The sequence below is a fragment of the Leopardus geoffroyi genome, chromosome C1 (genome assembly GCF_018350155.1).
Source record: "Leopardus geoffroyi isolate Oge1 chromosome C1, O.geoffroyi_Oge1_pat1.0, whole genome shotgun sequence".
Classification (NCBI taxonomy): domain Eukaryota; kingdom Metazoa; phylum Chordata; class Mammalia; order Carnivora; family Felidae; genus Leopardus; species Leopardus geoffroyi.
The window spans coordinates 184,180,462-184,200,392 of NC_059328.1; the positions used below are offsets into that span (position 1 = coordinate 184,180,462).

At 32.9% G+C, this 19,931-nt stretch overlaps 1 protein-coding gene across 3 annotated transcripts in view; it reads right to left on the reverse strand.

The window, feature by feature from the left end:
* BOLL (boule homolog, RNA binding protein) overlaps nucleotides 1–19,931 on the reverse strand; it is a 73,541-nt gene that overhangs the window by 12,973 nt on the left and 40,637 nt on the right. For 2 of the 3 annotated variants that reach the window (XM_045480631.1, XM_045480634.1), the window contains exon 11: nucleotides 17,653–17,981. In XM_045480631.1, the coding sequence (XP_045336587.1) occupies nucleotides 17,958–17,981 (24 nt within the window). In that variant the 3' untranslated portion in view covers nucleotides 17,653–17,957. Of the gene's footprint in view, nucleotides 1–1,168; nucleotides 1,253–17,652; nucleotides 17,982–19,931 lie in introns of those variants that run through there. The other variant, XR_006713078.1, reaches the window with a different exon arrangement.

Genomic DNA, 19,931 nt, shown 5'->3' on the forward strand with positions numbered 1-19,931 from the left:
TAGCAGATTACTCCTTGGGCATTATGTAGGGCTGGTTTCTTAGATCTCTGACTGCCCCACCCCTGGTAAGTATGTAGTTGCATTGTTGGCCTACATTAGTGTAACCCGGAGTTATGGGGGAGGCCATGCCTCTTGACTGAGACTTGGTTCATAAAGCTGCTATATGATGATCTAAAATAGTCTCCTGGAGGCAATTCCCCACTATCCATAGTTCTACCAAATATAGAACAACTGTTCTGGTGGGTGAGATCAAGGTTGCTGTAAATGTTGGTGGGTCCTTGCCCTCATCTTTTGCCTGAGTGAATAACATCAGTGGACCTAAAAGGGTGTGGATGTATTGACAGCCATAAGTCTATTTTTGCAGCAAAGGTTTACGAGTTCTGAGAGCTTGGAGGGAGCTCCAGCATAGATTTGGGTAACCAAGAGCACAGGTTAGGGGGATCAGTCTTAGAAGAAAGGCTTTGAGTCCCTTGCGAAATGAAACCAGTATGAAATATGTCATTTCAGCACAACTCAGATGGTCCTGACCCTTCCTCTTACAGGAAGGAGCTTTAGATAGCATTGGTCATCTTTTATCAATAGGAGCACACCAAATTTGGGGGTTAATATTGCTGGAAGGGCCAAACAGTAACAACCAAGCTAATTTAGATTAATTAATGGGGATTTTAACCTTCTTAGAGAATGTCTTATTCTTTTTTGAGACTGAGGATAAGAGAAGCTCAGCCTAAGCTACTTTCCTCTATCACCAAGAACTACTTTGAGTTGAGGGGAAGGGACTAACCAGTTTAAAGGGGAAATTGCTGCTTTCTCTTAGTTTTTTGGTAGTCCTGGGTTACCTAGTATTATAGATCCTCTGAATTATGGGAACCACCTAACAGGGAATAGTTGACCATATTTAAAATACCCTGCTTAAGATTATATCATATTAATCAGTTTCTACTTATATTTTCATGACAAGGGAAGGGAATTGGGAAGAGCTACACACCAGGAGGATCTTCCTATGGCATTGACAACTAGAAATAATATACTTTCTACTGCATCTTTTCATGAATAGCTATTGGGAGTTTTAGCCATACTTGGATGTTCAAAGTAAGGTAAGGCTAAGTACGGAAGTTCCATCCTTGGCTGTTAACTAAATATCGTTTGGTTTATGGCACAGACTACTCACCATAGATTTTAAAGTCCACAGCTCCTCACTTAAGAACTGGAAGGTATGAGATGTCAGGATGTTTCAGGAAACCAAGTGTGCCATCTGCAAGAAGAAAGTTATAGCTCCAAGGAGAGATGAGCCCTGCCTTCAAGTCATGAAGAATATTTTGGATGAAACATCTGTAGAGGGCCTGGAAGACTCACTGTGTAAAGCTGGAGGGACAGCTCTAGGAATAACTGGAAATGGATGATACCACCTTTCTTAGTGTATGGTATGGGAAAAATGGTTCTATCCTCTCTATACTACCATTCCTAACGTCATTCATGCCTTGTGCATGTACCCCTCGTTAGTTGATAGTCACTGGTTTGTGCGATTTAACATGAAGATGTACTTTCAAAAAGTATTTTATGACTGATTTATAGATTAGAATTTCTGTTTTCTTAATACATTCAATAAAAATATGACCGACTGCACATTTTTTCTCAAAATATTTTTTAAAATGTAGGGGCGCCTGGGTGGCGCAGTCGGTTAAGCGTCCGACTTCAGCCAAGTCACGATCTCGCGGTCCGTGAGTTCGAGCCCCGCATCGGGCTCTGGGCTGATGGCTCAGAGCCTGGAGCCTGTTTCCGATTCTGTGTCTCCCTCTCTCTCTGCCCCTCCTCCGTTCATGCTCTGTCTCTCTCTGTCCCAAAAATAAATAAATGTTGAAAAAAAAAATGTAGTAACTTTTATGTTGGAAAACATTAAGATAGTTTCAGTAATTTGGCTTTCTTTGAACTAGTCTAGAAGAGTCTGCTGGTTAAAAAGCTATAAATACTAAAAATATAAAGTTAATAAGCATGTTACACATTTTAGGTTAAATCAGTACAATAATACAAATACAATGTATTTCTTTCAAACCACATGAAAAGAAATGTTAAAGAAAATTCAATCCAAAAGAAGACAGGAAGGAGAAAAAGGGGCAAAGAAAAATGAAAAATATGGTAAAAGAAAACCCATAATAAGACAGTAGAAATGATTATAATTACAAATATCTCAGAATTGTAATGAACATCAAAGGATAAACCTTCTGTCAAAAGACAGCCATGTTCATTCTTTAAAAAAAATTTTTTTTCAATGTTTATTTATTTTTGAGAGACAGAGCATGAGTAGGGAAGGGGCAGAGAGGGAGACACAGAATTCAAAGCAGGCTCCAGGCTCTGAGCTGTCAGCACAGAGCCTGATGTGGGGCTCGAACCCACAAACCGTGAGATCATGACCTGGGCCAAAGTCGGATACCCAACTGACTGAGCTACCCAGGTGCCCCAGCAATGTTCATTCTTAATAAAAAGTTAGTTATATGTAGTTAAAAGGCATATACTTACAAGAGAAAATGAGACATGAAGAAATACTGGGCTTATAAATAAACCAAAAGAAAGCTGGTATTGTATTATTAATAGTAGGCAGTCTATATTGAGAGGGGAAACCATTACTGAAGATAAAGTGAGGCTTAATATAAAAGGAATAATGCAGCAGCAAGTTATAACAATTAGGAAATTGTATGATCTAACAACATTCTCAAAATATAAAAGGATAAAATTAACAAGAAATATTCAAGGCTGCAAAAAAACGAAATTGCCATTCATGAGTTCAAAGAAACTAGGCAATAAGAAAGTAAAAACTTACACTACACATCAGCACTTCAGTCTTTAATGCTCACTACCACGTGTATCATTGCTAAGTGTAGAAAAATAAAAATTTTATAGCAGGTAAGGTTTTGTGACTCTAAAACCTTGACTTTTTCCATATATGCCTCTGTGAAAATAATAACTTGCTTTTTGAATAGATATGTCAGCAAATATACCTGTTCAGGAAGTCCTCTCTTTGGATTATTAAAAGGGGAGAATCCCATGGCTATAATTTTGCCAAAATTTTTCATTGTTAGTTCGGTAACAAGCAAAGGTGAAAGGAGAGAACCAATAGTTCTGTGTTCCTTAATTATGTTCTCTCATTTACTTTTCTCATCAACTGTGAGGTATTTTTGTTTCTCTGTTTAGCTGATGAGAAGTTGAGGCAGAGAGAGATTAAGTAACTTGGCCAAGGTTATAGTTTGTAAAACAGAAGAGCCTAGACTCAGATTTGTCTTGATGCCAGAGCCTCAGCACCAACACCACAATCAATCACTGAGTATATACTGAGGGCAGTGTATTGTGGGGAAGAGGAAGTAGCATAATCAGAACCAAAGATTTGAAGATGAAGAGTCTAAAAAAGACCCCTTAATTGAAATACAGCAATGAGTGTTTCAAGGTGGGGGATTATTCTTGATAGCTAGATTATGAAATAGATGAGTGCCAAAATAGAAACTTAGAAAAACTACTTACCTTTATCATGAAATATTTCTCTCTTGCTTTCAATAGTTCCCTTTATATCCTAAGCCTGCTTATGTGTGCTGGTATAAATTTGTTAAAAATTTTAGTAACTCTATAGTCTGTATTTTTTTTCCTTAAGATTATTTTGTTTCTCATTTTCAGAACAGTGTTCCAAATTCTTGAATCCAGTAGTTCTCCTCTAAATGAAAGTATGCTGTCATAAATTTATGAATCTAAGTATTTTGAAATAACATTTTACAAATACTTTAGATAATACATTTATCTCTAAACATGAAAACATATCAATATTCAAAAGTTTTATTTGACTTGACCATTATAGTAACAAAGCCAGAGAATTTTATTCAAGCTCACAAACACTGAAACTTTTTCATTTCATACATACAGTTTTAATATAAATGAACTTATGAAAAGACTCATCTATTTACTAACAATTTAAGTTCTATAAATTTACTGAACATTTATTACTGTATTCTTATGACATCTTTCCTAACAAGCCTGCAGAAATCAGGTTAACTGACTCCACAGTTATTACCAAAGCAAATCCCACTCTAACTAAAATGCTACATATTGAATAATTCCTGGTAAATTATCTCATACATGACAGTCAAGACATGTTCTAACTTCCCCTAATTAGAGATTTTGTTATGAACTGCACAAAATGTCATATTTTACATTTTTAATGAAATGTAGCTATTATGTTGGACATGGGCTACACCTTGAAGTGTGATGAAACCTATGTTTACATAGGTCTTTAAGCTATCATCTAAATTGTATTTTTAAAAATGTATAAAGAAGTATTAAGGGCTTTGCTAACTTGGAAGCCATGAACACCTACATCTCTGTTCTATGTTTTAAATAATTTCTTCAAACTATGTTTAAATTCAAGTTAAAAAGTCCCAAGTTAGCAAGGCATGATGGGTACTAATGCAGTATTTTTTGCATGGTAGCTTATGACTTATTAACATAATCAGACTGGTACATTATAAAAAATATCCTATATAGCATTTTTCAGATTATCCTTAAAAATCACTTACTAAAGCAATTTATAAAGGCTTTCATAAGGCAAAGAATCTTCAATCCTGGTAAAATGAATTTATTGCATTAACTTTTATATTTAAGTTTCTGTAAAACTTACTTTATGGGAACTCCCTACATTTTTAAAAAGCAAACCTTTTATTCCTGAGTTCAGTTTCATTTAATAATTCATTACTGGAATGTAATTAAATAAGTCAAGTAACGATGTGTAAAAAGCTTATTTTGGTATTATAGAAGAAAGCCATAAGTACTAAAATGAATTACTGAAACTATGTATGGTTCATTGTGTGAACATTGATGGTTGGATTTTTACACCATTTTAAAATATGGAAGGAGTATTTTTTGCTGAATATAAAGGAAAAATTTTAACGTTCATTATGACACTGTCTGACCTAGAATTAAAAAGTAATCTAACAATTAATAATCCTCAATTAATAATCCTCAAACTAGAAAGATTTTTTTTAAATTTTAATGTTGCCCACATAAAAATCAGCCTTTATTACATAAAAATAAGGTAATTAATTCAAAACAAATTTTAAATAAAACATTTTGGATGTAGCTGATACCATAAAATTAGTTTTCTAGCCTAAGGAGAATATATAGGACTTCTTCCTTTTTCCATAATTTATGGAGACCATCTAAAAGTACAGCTATCCATTCAGGAGCACAAAAACCAATATAAATATATAACTGTGTGTAGCTAAGTGTAAAAAAATTAGTAAATCAACCTGATCTTAGAAAAGCAAAGGAAAAATAGTGACACTTACTGGTTAACATCTAGAGTAGTGAGAAGGGGACTAGCCAAAGTCAACCAAGTTATCAAAACCCATCATTGGTAAGTCTGTAGAGGTAGATGTTTTAAATATTCAACATGTGAAGGTAGGTTAAGTTTGAGCTCAAGAGTTTTAAACAAGTCATTCTCTAAAGATAGACACATAGGGCACGGGCATAAAAATCTAACTGGTAGGGGCGCCTGGGTGGTGCAGTCGGTTAAGCATCCGACTTCAGCCAGGTCACGATCTCGCGGTCCGGGAGTTCGAGCCCCGCGTCGGGCTCAGAGCCTGGAGCCTGTTTCCGATTCTGTGTCTCCCTCTCTCTCTGCCCCTCCCCCGTTCATGCTCTGTCTCTCTCTGTCCCCAAAAAAATAAATAAACGTTGAAAAAAAAAAATCTAACTGGTAAACATAGGATTGTTGCTTAATTTATTTTCATTTTTTCTTTGGCATAGACATTAGGATATTATATGTGTTCTTTTAACTGAAAGCTACTCTCACAAACAGTTGGATATAGCCTGAATAATCCTAAGGTTATCGTAGAGTCAGCATTTGAATAGTGCAGGAGGAATTTACTTGTATTAGTATCTTTTAAAAATAATTTGTATTGTAGGTCAGCTACTAATAGGGATTTTAGAAGGTTTCTTTTATGTGTTGTGAAAAATATGTTCTGTAAGTGGATATTGTATAGATTTCTTTGCTTTGGTATCAGGTTAAAAAAAATCCTAAATGGGATTAGCTAGAAACACATTGAGAATATTAAAATCATCTCAAATTGTTGATGTGTACTTTAAAATTTTTATCCTTTAGGTGTTTTCTCCAAAACACGTAAAGGAAAAAAAATCCACGTTTTCGGCAATACTTAATGTTAATTAGCATTTTCTTTCTTTGTTATCATTGGTCATTTCAGAATTATATGAGGCTAAGGAAGAGGGTTTAGTTTCCATACCTTTGTCCATTTTTATATCCTGACTTGCAGGAAAAAGGACCTTGATAGTTAAGAGCTAAAATTTATCTCTTATATGGTATTAAATCTGTTTATGCTATTATTGCTATCTTACATTCTCTATAAAATAAGAGCCAAATATCACAACCTAAGCAAAACAGAATTTTTTTTGGGGGGGGTACATTAATGATTTTTGTACCATCTCCATTTTTCTGTAATTTATATCTGGAGAGAAAAATAAAGTAATACAATCTTTATAGAATTGAATGAATGCACTGTGAAAGTACATCAGTACATTTTGGTAAAGAGCACAATTACCTAAAATAAATTAACTAAGAAAAACACTTCAAACAGAAATTTGTTTTTGAAGGAAAATGCGATTACCCTTGGACTCTTGAAATTTACAAAAGTTTTAGAACAAAAATGCCTTGGTATATACTGAATTAGCCTGAATAACAAATATAGGATTAAAATGAAAATGCCAGACAAGTGGAATATTAAATAGAATGTGTCATGTTATTTTTGACGAGGGCTCTATTTGTAGAATACTGGATCTTAACATATAGCATGTTACTTTCAGAATAAAGGTAGCAAAACAAAAGTATTACCAATAGGTGGAGTGGCCTTAGTATGTGCCAGAGTAATTAATATATAACTATATTATTACATTTTATTCCTCCACCTGAATATTTTAGCCCAGAAACATTTTGGCAATATACACAAAAAGTAGATACATTAATGGATAGTTCATTATCCTTTATGAGGCAGGATAAAAAAAATTGATATAATTGAATTATTATCTACCTAACATTATAAGAAGGTTTTCATATATAATTCCTACTCTTTTCCAACAGAAGTACAAACTAGGTTTAGTTTTTGGAGAAGATGTGAAATTAAAATAGTGAAAAAAATAACTCTTATTCTAATATTGTACAATCAAATTTCAATAAATGCTAGAATAAACTTACATGTAGTTAATTTAAATGTTGCTTATTTATATAACTTTTAATTGTTTTATTATTAGTCTAGCCTTGTATATAAGGAATATAATGTTCTTAGAGAAGAAAGTTGGGATATACATTAAATAGGCAGCATTTAAAGAAGAGTTGGCCATTTTTTTATTTTAAGAAGGTCTACCTATTGTTGCATTTTTTAATTTAAAAAAAATTTTGAATTCTGTAAGAGCAGATAGTCATAATATCTTTGTATTTAAAAGGTGAAATATAATGTTATGGGTAAGTTTTATTCAAAGTTAATGCTTTGAAAGGCTAGAAACGTCACAAACTAAGACCTGAATGAAAGATAAAAAGGAATAATGACAGTGTTACAGTATTAAAGGAAGAAATATGTACTGAATCTGGGATGATATATGCAGTGAATGCTTATACTTGCTAAGATGCTGTAAGAACCCTTATACTTTTGGTATGGATGACAAAAGAGGGCCAGAAATATATAGAGAGATACATTTAAGTATATTTAAGAATAGTGTCTACTCTGGTCATAGTAACTGGTATAAAATAAGTGGTTATAATAGGACAGGTTTCCAGATATTATATATATAAATTATCTTTACATGTATTAATATCTGTCAAAATTCCTAATGTAAATCTAGAGTTTGAAATGTTTTATAAAAAATATTTAATGTCAGTAAAATATACACTAACCAATATATAGAAAAGTCAAAATAATGTGGAAGCTAAAATCTTCTACACACATTATCTCTCTAGCAAGAGAGTGTTGTTTTTTTTTAATTTACCATATTACAACAAATGGCCTATTGCTATTGTATATTCTGTATATGGCGTGGCTATGTCTACAGATATGAAACATCTAGAACAAATCTGAAAAATCCAAACATCAAAGGTGTTTTTAAGTGCTTAGACATTATCATGTTGATAATATAGCCAGATATGACCCAAGTTTTCAAACTTTACCAAGGTATTTGTTGTTTTATAGATACAGCATTTGTTCTATTTACTAGAATTATAAGTCTATCTTACTTAAGTGTGTGTAAATTCATAAGGGAAACCATAGTTTTCTCCTGCATCTCCAATATTTTGGCTACTAGGATTTCTTTAATGCCCTTAAAAAAGCAAAAGCATTTAATGTTAGGCATATCCAAACCCCTCACATTTGTTGTCAGACCACACATAGGGCTAATTGTTTCCTATTATTGGATAAAATAGTTATCCAAGACTCTACTTAACAGAATCAATTAAGGTGGAGTAAGAATTGAATGCTCTGAAATCTTTCCTAGGATGAAAGTGTGGTGTTCAAGAATATCAAGGTTTCAAACCTACAGATGAAGGTTGAGAAAAGCTTCTTCTCACAGAATGTAACCTTGGTTCCTATTAAGAGATTTAAAGAAAACTGGGGTTTTAATGCATTTTAAATGGCTCTTGTAAGTAAGGGAAAGATTTAAAAAATAATACTAACTCAGCCTGGATTCTGAGGAGAGGTGTGCTTTAGGAAATTCGCACTATTAAGAGTATGTAGGCCACCTTAAAACCTATTGCTGGACAAGGAGGAAACCTAGGGCAATAACAAAGACTCACTACAAAGGATCTGAGAATGGCCATATCTAATGGTATTTTCTCAATTATTAGGTTATATTCTTTTGTGTCATTCCTGAACCTTGGTAAAGATATGTTTAAAAGAAAGATTTATGTACTCAGTGATATATAAAATTAGAGTCAGAAAGGCACTTAAGCCTATGGTTAAGAAAGCCACTATCCAGAGAAAATCAAGGAATTATTAATAAACTTTCATATTAATAGAGTAATGTTTTATTCTGTTAAGTAAAATATCCAATGAATGGACTCTGTGTTCCAACAAATGATTTTTATTTGATCCACTGCTGAATATAATGATTTTTAGAAGATACTGCTTTGCTCAAGATGGTTGAGAATAGGAAGATTTCAGCTAAGGTGTTTTTATAATGAGTAAATGCCTACTTCAGAGTGTCAGTGTTTAGCCAAATCCTTTTGCCTAAAAAATCTCATCTTTTGTTCTGTCCTCTTCAGATTATCTGAGTTTGAATGTTGTGATTCAAGAAGAATGCATGCATCAAGCCTGAGTTTATCTAATAAAGCTGATTAAAACTTTGGAAGTAGCATGAAGGCTAATCAGTTGCCCAGCCTGAATCTGACAACAGAAAGTTAATGCCAAGTTTTGAAGTTGTTCTTCTAAATACTTAAATAGCAGCTTATATGTAGTTAAGGGAAATGAACTGAAGCTTCTAAGATAAAGGGCAAAACTTCTCTAAAGAGGCACTGTTGATTATATATTGTGTTTTCCCTAATTTGGGCACAGATGCCACTCTACTGACCTAGCAAGACTCTGAGCATGTCTACTAACAATGTAACAACTTGCCAATGCTAGAATAGGTTAATTATTAGGAGTAAGTCATAAAAACAATGAATAATTTTACAGCGTATCAAACCTAGGTGCTTCTAGGGTTAAAAATGTTTTTAAAATGTGGGGTTACTGAGAGAGTTTATTCGTATCACTTTAGGATACTTTGTGAAGGTACAAAATAGTCTTCTAACCAGAAAAGAACCATTTATAAAGTATTATAAAATATGTTAGTTATCAAAATCAGTGTTCCAGAAAATTCCCTGTAATGACATCAGGCTGTATTTAACTTTAGGCACTGTTACAATTTTTGAGCTAAGTTGACTTTAGTAGGCAATTATGATTATGATCCATTTATCTTAGAAACACACACATTTTATCAGTATAAAGAGTGGCATGAGTTTGGCCCCTTGGATTAGGATGTAAAAAAAGAAAACTTGAATAGCCCTTTCTCAAAATAGCAAATAATACATGTAGGGTCTATACAAACACTGATAAATGCCTACACTGCAGTTATTAGCAAGAAAATGGGAAGGCAGAAGCAAAGCAACCAAAGGTTCATTTGTTTTTGTTGGTGGACTTTATGCTTCCAAAAACATGTGGAAATGTGTCACATTCCTAAAATATAAAGAGTAGGTGGCTCCACTTATAGGTATCTTTTGCTTATCAGAGGGATTAAAGTTTTCAGGGATAACTTAAAAGGCCTTTCTTCTTACCTTGTGTTCCTTCTTATATTTCTCTGAATGCTGAATTACACAGCACATTTGAAGAAAATTTTTGATTAACATCTAAAAATTAAATTCAATGGCATTCTGTTTCTCCCTTTTATTAGGAAACTTCATACTTCAGTTACTTGATAAAAGCATGATTAAACAGTTCCGTGTTTATCAGAATTTGTTTACTTTAGAATTGAAATATTTTCTGATTCTGAGTCTGAGATGCTTAAGGGAGTAGAATAGACATTTTGTGTCCAAGATTTAATTTGTGTAAGATTTAATTTTAGTGATTCAATGAAAGATGGTCCATAACTCTTAGAAGGGGCAAAAATTATTTCTGAAAAGTGTTCTCTAAGGATCTTCCGCTCTTAGTTCCCATACTCCCCAGAAATCACTTGCTTCCTTACTGGTGTAATTTATTAGTAATCAAAACTCTGGGTTCTACCACTTAATAGTAATGTCATTTTGGGCAATTCTCTTACTCTTTCAAAGCCTTACTTCTCTTATAAAAAAGTTGTCGATTATTTCTCAAATATATTGAGTGGACAAAATAAGATAATATATGTATTGTGCTTATAAATTATAAAGTGCTATAAAAATAAATGTTATTCTTGCCTTGGAAGAATACAGTAAGCACAAATGTGATATACTAAGCATGATTTTATAGCAAATTATCAACAGAGTTATTACAGTTTTTATAAGGAATATTATCATGGACTTTAAATAATCTTCAATGACTAAACCAAAGATTTTCTTGAGAATTACCTCATTATTCTATACCAAATTTAGTTTCAAGTTACCAATATTTTAAGACTAATATCTTAAGAATATTCCATAGTTTTGGGGCGCCTGGGTGGCTCAGTCAGTTAAGCGTCCGACTTCGGCTCAGGTCACGATCTCACGGTCCGTGAGTTCGAGCCCCGCGTCGGGCTCTGTGCGGACAGCTCAGAGCCTGGAGCCCGTTTCGGATTCTTTGTCGGCTCTGTGCGGACAGCTCAGAGCCTGGAGCCCGTTTCGGATTCTTTGTCTCCCTCTCTCTCTCTGACCCTCCCCCGTTCATCCTCTCTCTCTCTCTCTGTCTCAAAAGTGAATAAACGTTAAAAAAAAATTAAGAATATTCCATAGTTTTATTAGACGTTATAGTTTTCAAGTTGATATGATTCTGTGGTTTCGTGTTTATAACTTGAGAAAGGGGCTTATCCCTGAACATATTCATTGAACTTATTTATATAGTTATATCAACGGCTAAACCAGAAATCATAAAGCTTCAAGGGCTAAAGTAATAGAGTAATTCAGGCCTATCCCTTATGGCTTAATCCCTTTCAGACTATACTTTTTTGATCTCAGTGTAATGTTACATTCATTTTATAATATTTTAATAGGGTTAACAACATTCCAATTTCCCTGGGACAGTCTAGTTTATGCATACTGTATTATTAGAATTTTGGTTTTGAAAAATAGTCTTTGAATAGAATGGTTTATGGGTCTGTTAATATGATAAACTTCTTTGTTGGTTAGTTATACTTCAAAAATTAGATCATTTTAATTATTTTTAGTGCCCCTTTTCACTCTTAAGTGTACTGATTTAATTATGAATATATCATTTCCATATATAAGAAGAACTTGGAGTCCCTAGCAAAGTCAAGAACTTTCTGACTCCTATAAGGAACAGAAGTGAAGCAGAACTTAGTATGATTGGTAAACATCAGAGGGCCTTGTCCACAGTGAAACAGGCTTGATTTCTGTAAATATAATCAAATCAAGTCAGTCTGCTGCTTATCAATGAAGTTGGGAGTGCAATTTCAAAGGAAATAAGTGCTGGAGAATAAGGACTCCTCTAATTCTGAATCCATATAATTGTATTTCAGAGAAGGTTAAGCTAATATTCATATTGGAACTTGGCAAATCTCTGAGTATGTAATTATTTCTGAGAAAAAAAATGTAGTTACATTCTTACACGACTCTATTCAGATAGACCCTAATTACAACTTTGTCTTATTAAAATATAATGAACTGTACATTATTAATGATAGAGACAAGATTCTTTTGAACTGCATGACTTGAGATTAAATCATGTCAGTGAAAACTATTGTTAGCTACCTTTCCTACATAGAGTATGAAGATGTTTGGTTTGAAGGATGTTTAATAAAGAAAGAGCAAGTGGATGATTTCATATGAAGAAACGACCATTAGAATGAATTTTGGGTTATTTCCCCAAATAATTTATCATTTAGAAGAAAATAGGAAAGCTAAATTCTTGTACTGGGTATACAGCATTTATGAAAAGGTGACAGTGATTTAGAAAGAATTTTCAAGAAGCAAGTGGATGATTAAGATGAGTTGTATAGTGTTAGGTTTATATCTGAAATCAGAGAATCTTTAAAATAAATTTTTAACTTCAAAAATACAAATCTGCTGAAGTTCAACACAGAATGTTTATCTTTCATTATTATTTAGGGTTGCACCTATAAAATCCTTTGAGGAAACAGGATAGCCTTTTTGAAATCAAGAATAAGATATAAAGAGATGTACAAAAAGATGTGTATTAAGTAGCATTCTCTATAGTTGCATCTGATCTTTAGGAATTAGACACAAAGGTAAGTAACTCTTTTCCTGATCGTCATCTTTTAAAATTTCCTTTTATAATCTTTATTTTAAAGCAAAAGAAATTGAAGATTAAAGGATGTAATATTCCACGTTAAGCAAAAGCTATCTTGGCTCTCTTCCAAAATGCTCACTCTGTTATTGGGAACCACTGTGAGAAACGTGGAACTTTGAGTACCAATGAGTTCAGAAATAAAAGGACAGAATCTGTGAAAACTAAGGATTATACTCTCTTAAGCATGAATTAGCTACTTTTAAGCTGGATTCCTTAAGCCAAAACATCTTTCTCCACATTGCCTGATTTTTTTCATATTAGATTACACTGTTGGAAATTCTATCAAATCAGATTGTTTGGGTTAATAGGAATTCTCTTTATTCCTGTTCTTAGGCAAGTCAAGGCCAGGAAAGATCCTTTTTTTTCCTCTTGCCATTATTCCCCAAATCTAGAAATCAGGTTAGGATTATTAGGTTTATATATTTAGGCCAGTATAGATAGCTGTTATAGGAATATGCTGTGAATTTAAACATCATTAAATATGTTGAAGCTGGGAAAAACTCTTCCAAAATTAAGTGTATCTGATTGCATTTCTTTTCTTTCAGTTTAGAGCCACATGTGAAAATGAAACCATAAATAATGACTACACAGTAAATATCCTTAAACCCTACCATTTTAAGTACAAGAAAGTTAATTGAGTTGGGTGGATAATAAAAGAGTCAGGGTCTCTAAAAATCTGGAGAAATTCTATACAAAATACAAAATAGAGGTCCCTCAGAATGCTAATAGCCAGAATGGGGGAAAACCAGATGGAGGTCTTTCTCTTTGTTAGCACACTCAGGTTTTTGTTTTTGTTTTTGTTTTAAGTGATTCAAACAACAAGGACATGGTACTTGGAAAACAAGTTGGAAAGTAGATATTCAGATGAATACACAGGGAATTCTTTCCAGATTGGAAGAGGACAACTGGTAGACTTAGGGAATTCATGGGACAGGAAGAGTATAGTTGGAGATTTAGCTTGGAATTTACCAAAGGGAAAACTCCTTTTTAAAGTACTGAAACCTATCAAAGACAAAGATCTAGAGGAAATGCCACAGAACTTGATAATGGTGAGTAAGGGGAAGAAAATGCTAAGAGCTTTGAGACACTTACTTTGAAGCCTTTATACTTTAGAGGAGAATCTTGACTCTCTTATAAAACAAAATAGCAACACAAAAAATTATCTTCTCAAAAGCATTACTTTCCCCAGGAAAGAAAAATTCTGAGAGATGTATTCTATCCTCTTTTTCATAAAGGAAGACATAAAGAAAAAAGAGTCTAATCAAAGGACATTCTTATTAGAAATCCTCTCTCTAGGCCTACGGGTATACTGGGATCTTGTAGGACGTCCAAAAGTGTGAGGATCTAGGGCTCTCCAAATTTTCTCTGATGAGAAACAAAAACCAGTCAGTAAAAGGGTTGAAGTGAGGAAAAAAACTGTTAGCAGGTAAGGAAGGGGAGGGATTTAGTTCCTAGGTATAGAATGGCAGCTTCCCATAGACTTGTTTTCCAAAGGAAAAAAGTACACCAAGATGTTTGATTCATATCCTCTTTAGAGAAATACTAAATGACATTGACTCGTGGGTATATACCTTGACAGAAATGCAAAACTGAGATTAACACATACTAGTCTCACTAAAATTATGTACCAAAATATTAGTAAATAATCAAGTATTGGCTTCTTTTAACTAAGAAATACGCATCAAATGAGTAAAACTGACAAATCAGTAGATGGAAAAATTTTTAATTACATGTTTTAAAAACAAGTCAGATGTCAATATGGTATCACTTACTAGCTTAAATAAAATGTTTTAATGACTATTCAGCCTGTTACTGTGTATCTTAACTTCAATACAGTCAGGCTTGGTAATGTATTAGTTGATCCTATTTTAAGCAGCATAACTAAAAAGAATGATAAAACTGGAAAACTTTAATCTGTTAGTTTACAAATTTAAAATTGATGCCTGTTATTTTATTTCTAGATTCTGACAGGTCATAAAGTAGGTATCAAGGTAACCATGAAACTAGTATAACAGAAAATTGAAGGATTATATTACATGGAAAGGACAAAAATGACAATGTGAAATAAAACAAGTGGTCTTGAATGGCACTTGATTTTTGAGAGGAATCGTGAGAATGCAGAAAGTACCAGTAAATTTATGCAATACATAAAAGCAAAGAGACAAAAACACATAGAGCAGGTGAAACAAACAGCAATAACTGTAGCTGCTAATCAGAGAGTGGTACTAAACATGGAAGAACAGAAGCTGGTGGCATATTTTTTTTTAGGAATTTATGCACTAGGAATGAAAACACTGAATAGAGTTGAAAGAAACAGCACCAATTATGATTATTCCCATCTTTTTTGAAAAATTTGCCTCTTTCTACTGAAGTCTATAGAGATTTCAGAATAAATTTTAGTCAAAGTATAGGTCTAGGGGCCAGCAATGTACTATTTTAACAACAGGGCATGTTGAAACATGATATCAAAGTTGGATTGAATGCCCCTGTAAAGTCTTTTCTAGTCCTTTGATTCTACATTTTAATATTATCCAAGCACTACTTCTGAGAGAGATACAAAGATTTTTTTGTGTATGTGACCCCAATTCATTATTTTTCTTAAATACGCCACAAACCCATGAAACACACTCCTACATCTGGGACTTATGTATAAATTTGTTTGAAAATATTGTACTGTCATTATTGGCAGAAATTTATAAAGCATTGTTACAAACTAAATCATACCTCTTTTTCTAAGCCATTCTTGTGAAATTGGCTGACAGGAAAGAAATTAAAGTCTTAATTTTCCAAGATCCTTTATTTTTTGACATGCTACCATCTTTCTATCTCTGATTACATTAGAGATTTTGGGAAGATAGGTTGCAAAGTTATTTGTGATTTTGGTACATGTGATGATACTAATATTTGTATTATCCATTTCACTCTAACCCAGTGAATTTCCTCAGATGTCTTCAGATTGGCCTTTCAAAATAGGAACTAAATAGAAACTTTTCAAATTTATCTATAGATGATATACTACAAAAAAGAGAAAAATAAAATGGCTTTTACCTAGTTATATAAGGAGAATTTTTATCCTCTCAATCTGGTTTTAGAAATAACCTGTTTGAGCTGTCAAACTAGGTCGTAAAGAAAGTTGATGATGTCCTCCATATATTCTGGTTGACAGTGAATTCCACAGTTTTAATTAGCTTCACAAAATGAAGCTAAATTCTAAGAAAGTGTGTATATGAATTGTATGTATATATAATGTGTATGTGTATATAATCTATATGTGTGTGTGTGTGTGTACGTAGTATATGTGTGTACGCAGATCTCTATAGTTTTGTGGAAGAAACACACTTGGGTATCAATTATTATCAAAATTACTTATCCAATAATACATCATTAACTTTTATTAACAGTCCAGGATTTGTTTAGCATCATGTTAAACATTTTGAAAATCAAGGAGAGTGCTATTAAAATATCTCTAACATCAGTGGTTAATCATTTTTACTTACAGAACAAAAACTTTTGAAATTTCATTGTGGGACTTATTAGTCTATTTATATTTCTAAAAACAGAATAATTAATGTGCATGGGATACCTGTCGGCTAATATATAATCATATAGTCCTACTGTTCATTATGGTTTCAAAAGAAACACCCTATTTGACTCATCAGGAAAATCTTTGGGATCTAAGTCTTACTATTTCTGCTTATGCTGTTGAACATGTAATACATTTGGGCATAGAAAAGGAGAGAGGAGAGATAAATGAGGGTAATGCCAATATTTATGGATTTTCCTCTTCTCACCTAAAATTAGGAAGTCAAGTAAAAGAATTGCAAATGAATGTAAAGTGGATTTTTTTACACTATTACAGAAATTACAGTGATGAAAACAATTTGTTCTGTAACTTTTGAACAATGGCTTTTCCTCCCTACCTATTTTCTAATTTTATAATAAGATTGGCTTTAGAATCAGAATTTGAAGTTTTCCTTTGGTGTAAGAAATAGCTTTGCTTTTTATGAAAATAACTGTCTTTTAAAATATTAATAACATATAATTAAATATATTGGTAACATATAAGAATAAAAAGTCAAAATATTAAAGCAGTAGAGGACACCAAAATATAGTGGGGTATCAGTCAGTATTATGGGATGTCAGAGGTGAGCCCTTCTTTTATCAAAACAATTCTACTAGGTGAACCGTATTATATAAATTTGGGTACCAAATGGCTTATATTATAAAAGGCTTCAGCATTATCACAAATATTAGAGTAAAAATTTAATATAGTCAAATTAATCATATGAAAAGGTAAGAAAACTGATCATGTTGAAGGGTTTCTAATATTTGGAAAATGTTAAAAAAAAGTATAAATATTACTCAAATTTTGAAAACCATGGCAGAAGCAAAATTAAATAAGGAATAGCAGTAATAAATAAAAACTCAGTCAAAAACATATTAAATGACAAAATAGCCAGTATTAGAACTGAATCATTAAGATCAAATGTACTTATACCACAAGGCATGAAAGTATTAAAAATTCTATTAGCATTAGAGAGGACTCTTATCCTAAATACTAAAATAAATAGTAATGACTATTAAACATTACTCCTAAAAGATTGAGAGGAAAAGAAATAACACAAAGCAGAGAAAATGAAAGACACCTCACTATTCCCAATGTGGTTATTATTTATGGAATGGATAAAACATGTAGAAAATGTCACTACAGTTAGATTAACACATAAACAAACCAACGTGCCACAACTACCTAAATAGTTTTGTAGAACAGCTGAAAAAGCAAATTTCATCGAATTTAGACAGCTTATAATGGAATAAATAAGTATGGCGAGGTATTAACTAACCCTAAGTGTCACAATGGGCAGCTTCTAGACGGTTCGTTGAAGCTGGATCTTGGCCACACAAGGATCATTGGACAAGAAATCAGTTGAGCTGGACTAGAGCTGCCCAGTTGTCTTAATAATGAATGCTCCACACTGTCTGTTAAGTAAAAAGAGAGAAAATATAGATCAGAAATGAACAGGAAAGAAAAAGAACAAATTAGAGTAAATGAATGTAGGACATCAATGAACATTTACACAATACTTGCAGAACGTATGTACTAATTTTATTGAGTATTAAGAAGTGAGAGAAGTTGAATAGTATCAGTCCTCTAACTTTGTTCTTTCCCTTTAACACTGTGATGGCTATTCTGGGTGTTTTGCCTTTCCATATAAACTTTAAAATCAGTTTGTCAATATCCACGAAATAACTTGCCGAGATTTTGACTAGGATTGTGTTGAACCTGTAGATAAAGTTGGGAAGAATTGACATCTTGACAATATGATGTCTTCCTATCCATACACATGAACTATTTCTCCATTTATTTAATTCTTTGATTTCTTTTATCAGAGTTTTATACTTTTTCTCATCTAGATCTTGTACACATTTTCTTAGATTTATACCTAAGTATTTCATTTTTAATTTATTGCTGGTAAGCAGAAAAGCAATTGACTTTTGCATATTAACCCCGTATCCTACAGCCTTGCTATAATTGCTTATTAGTTCCAGAAGTTTCTTGGTCAATTCTTTTGGATTTTCTACATAGACGATCATGTCATCTGCAAACAAAGGCAGTTTTATTTCTGCCTTCCCAATCTGTATACTTTTGTTTCCTTTTCTTGTCTTTTTGCATTAGCTAGGACTTCCAGTACAGTGTTGAAATGGAGAAATGAAGTGGACATTCTTGCCTTGTTCCCCCTAACTAATTTTAATACATTTAAAAACACCTTTGAGTTCACCAAGTATTCACACAAGAAAAATTTTTTTTTAATGTAACATTACATTACAAGTAAATTAGGATTAGGAAAAGACTATAGGCTCAGCTGAATGTAATCTTAAGGGTGGTCTTACTAACTATACATACAGCACTTCAAATATTATTTTTCAAGTGTAATGTTCAATAAATGCTTGGTGAAATGAACTACTGAGAATGAATTGTTACTTAAAACTTGTCATATGGTAGAGTCCATATGACATGTTTATGCAAGGGCCAACTTATTTATGTGATTTATTAATTAGCTAATGGCCCATAGTTCATTTAGATTCTGCCAGATTTGACAGTACCTACAAATATGAGTCAGAAACAGTAATGTATAGTTTTTATCCATAATAATTTAAAGTTTTATTTTAGCTATAGTTTTTATTTCAATCTCAATTAAATCTTTGTCAAGATTAGAAGGGTAAACAAACTGATTTGACTTTGACTCTTTTTAAAGAAACTTTCTTTTTTTTTTTTTTTTTTTAAATTTTTTTTTTTCAACGTTTATTTTTTTTATTTTTGGGACAGAGAGAGACAGAGCATGAACGGGGGAGGGGCAGAGAGAGAGGGAGACACAGAATCGAAACCGGCTCCAGGCTCTGAGCCATCAGCCCAGAGCCTGACACGGGGCTCGAACTCACAGACCGCGAGATCGTGACCTGGCTGAAGTCGGACGCTTAACCGACTGCGCCACCCAGGCGCCCCTAAAGAAACTTTCTTAAAGAGCATTCAAAAAAGGAAAAAAAAACCCAACAGATAGACAGTGAAAATAAAGGAGTTGAGGTAACCTGCAGGTAGTATACGCACAAGGAAATGATGTAAATTGGTACATATGAAAAAGACCAAATTGACAGTATAAAAGAGAAAATATATCCTATAAATATTTTTCAAGTAAAAATTGTTTTAGCCAATTTTTAAAGTTGAGAGGGGAGGGTTTTAAATAAATCCTGGTTAAAATTTTCAGAATGACATAAAGGTCTTTTCCTTAAAGGTTTACAACATGAAACAGGAGGCTTTTTCCATCTTGCAATGAAAAGCTAATAGAGTTCAGGTTAAGAACATTTCATTGCAGAAAGAATGATGGAAAATAAGGTGGTTAGCAGTTTACAAATACTTTAAGATCTGCCCCT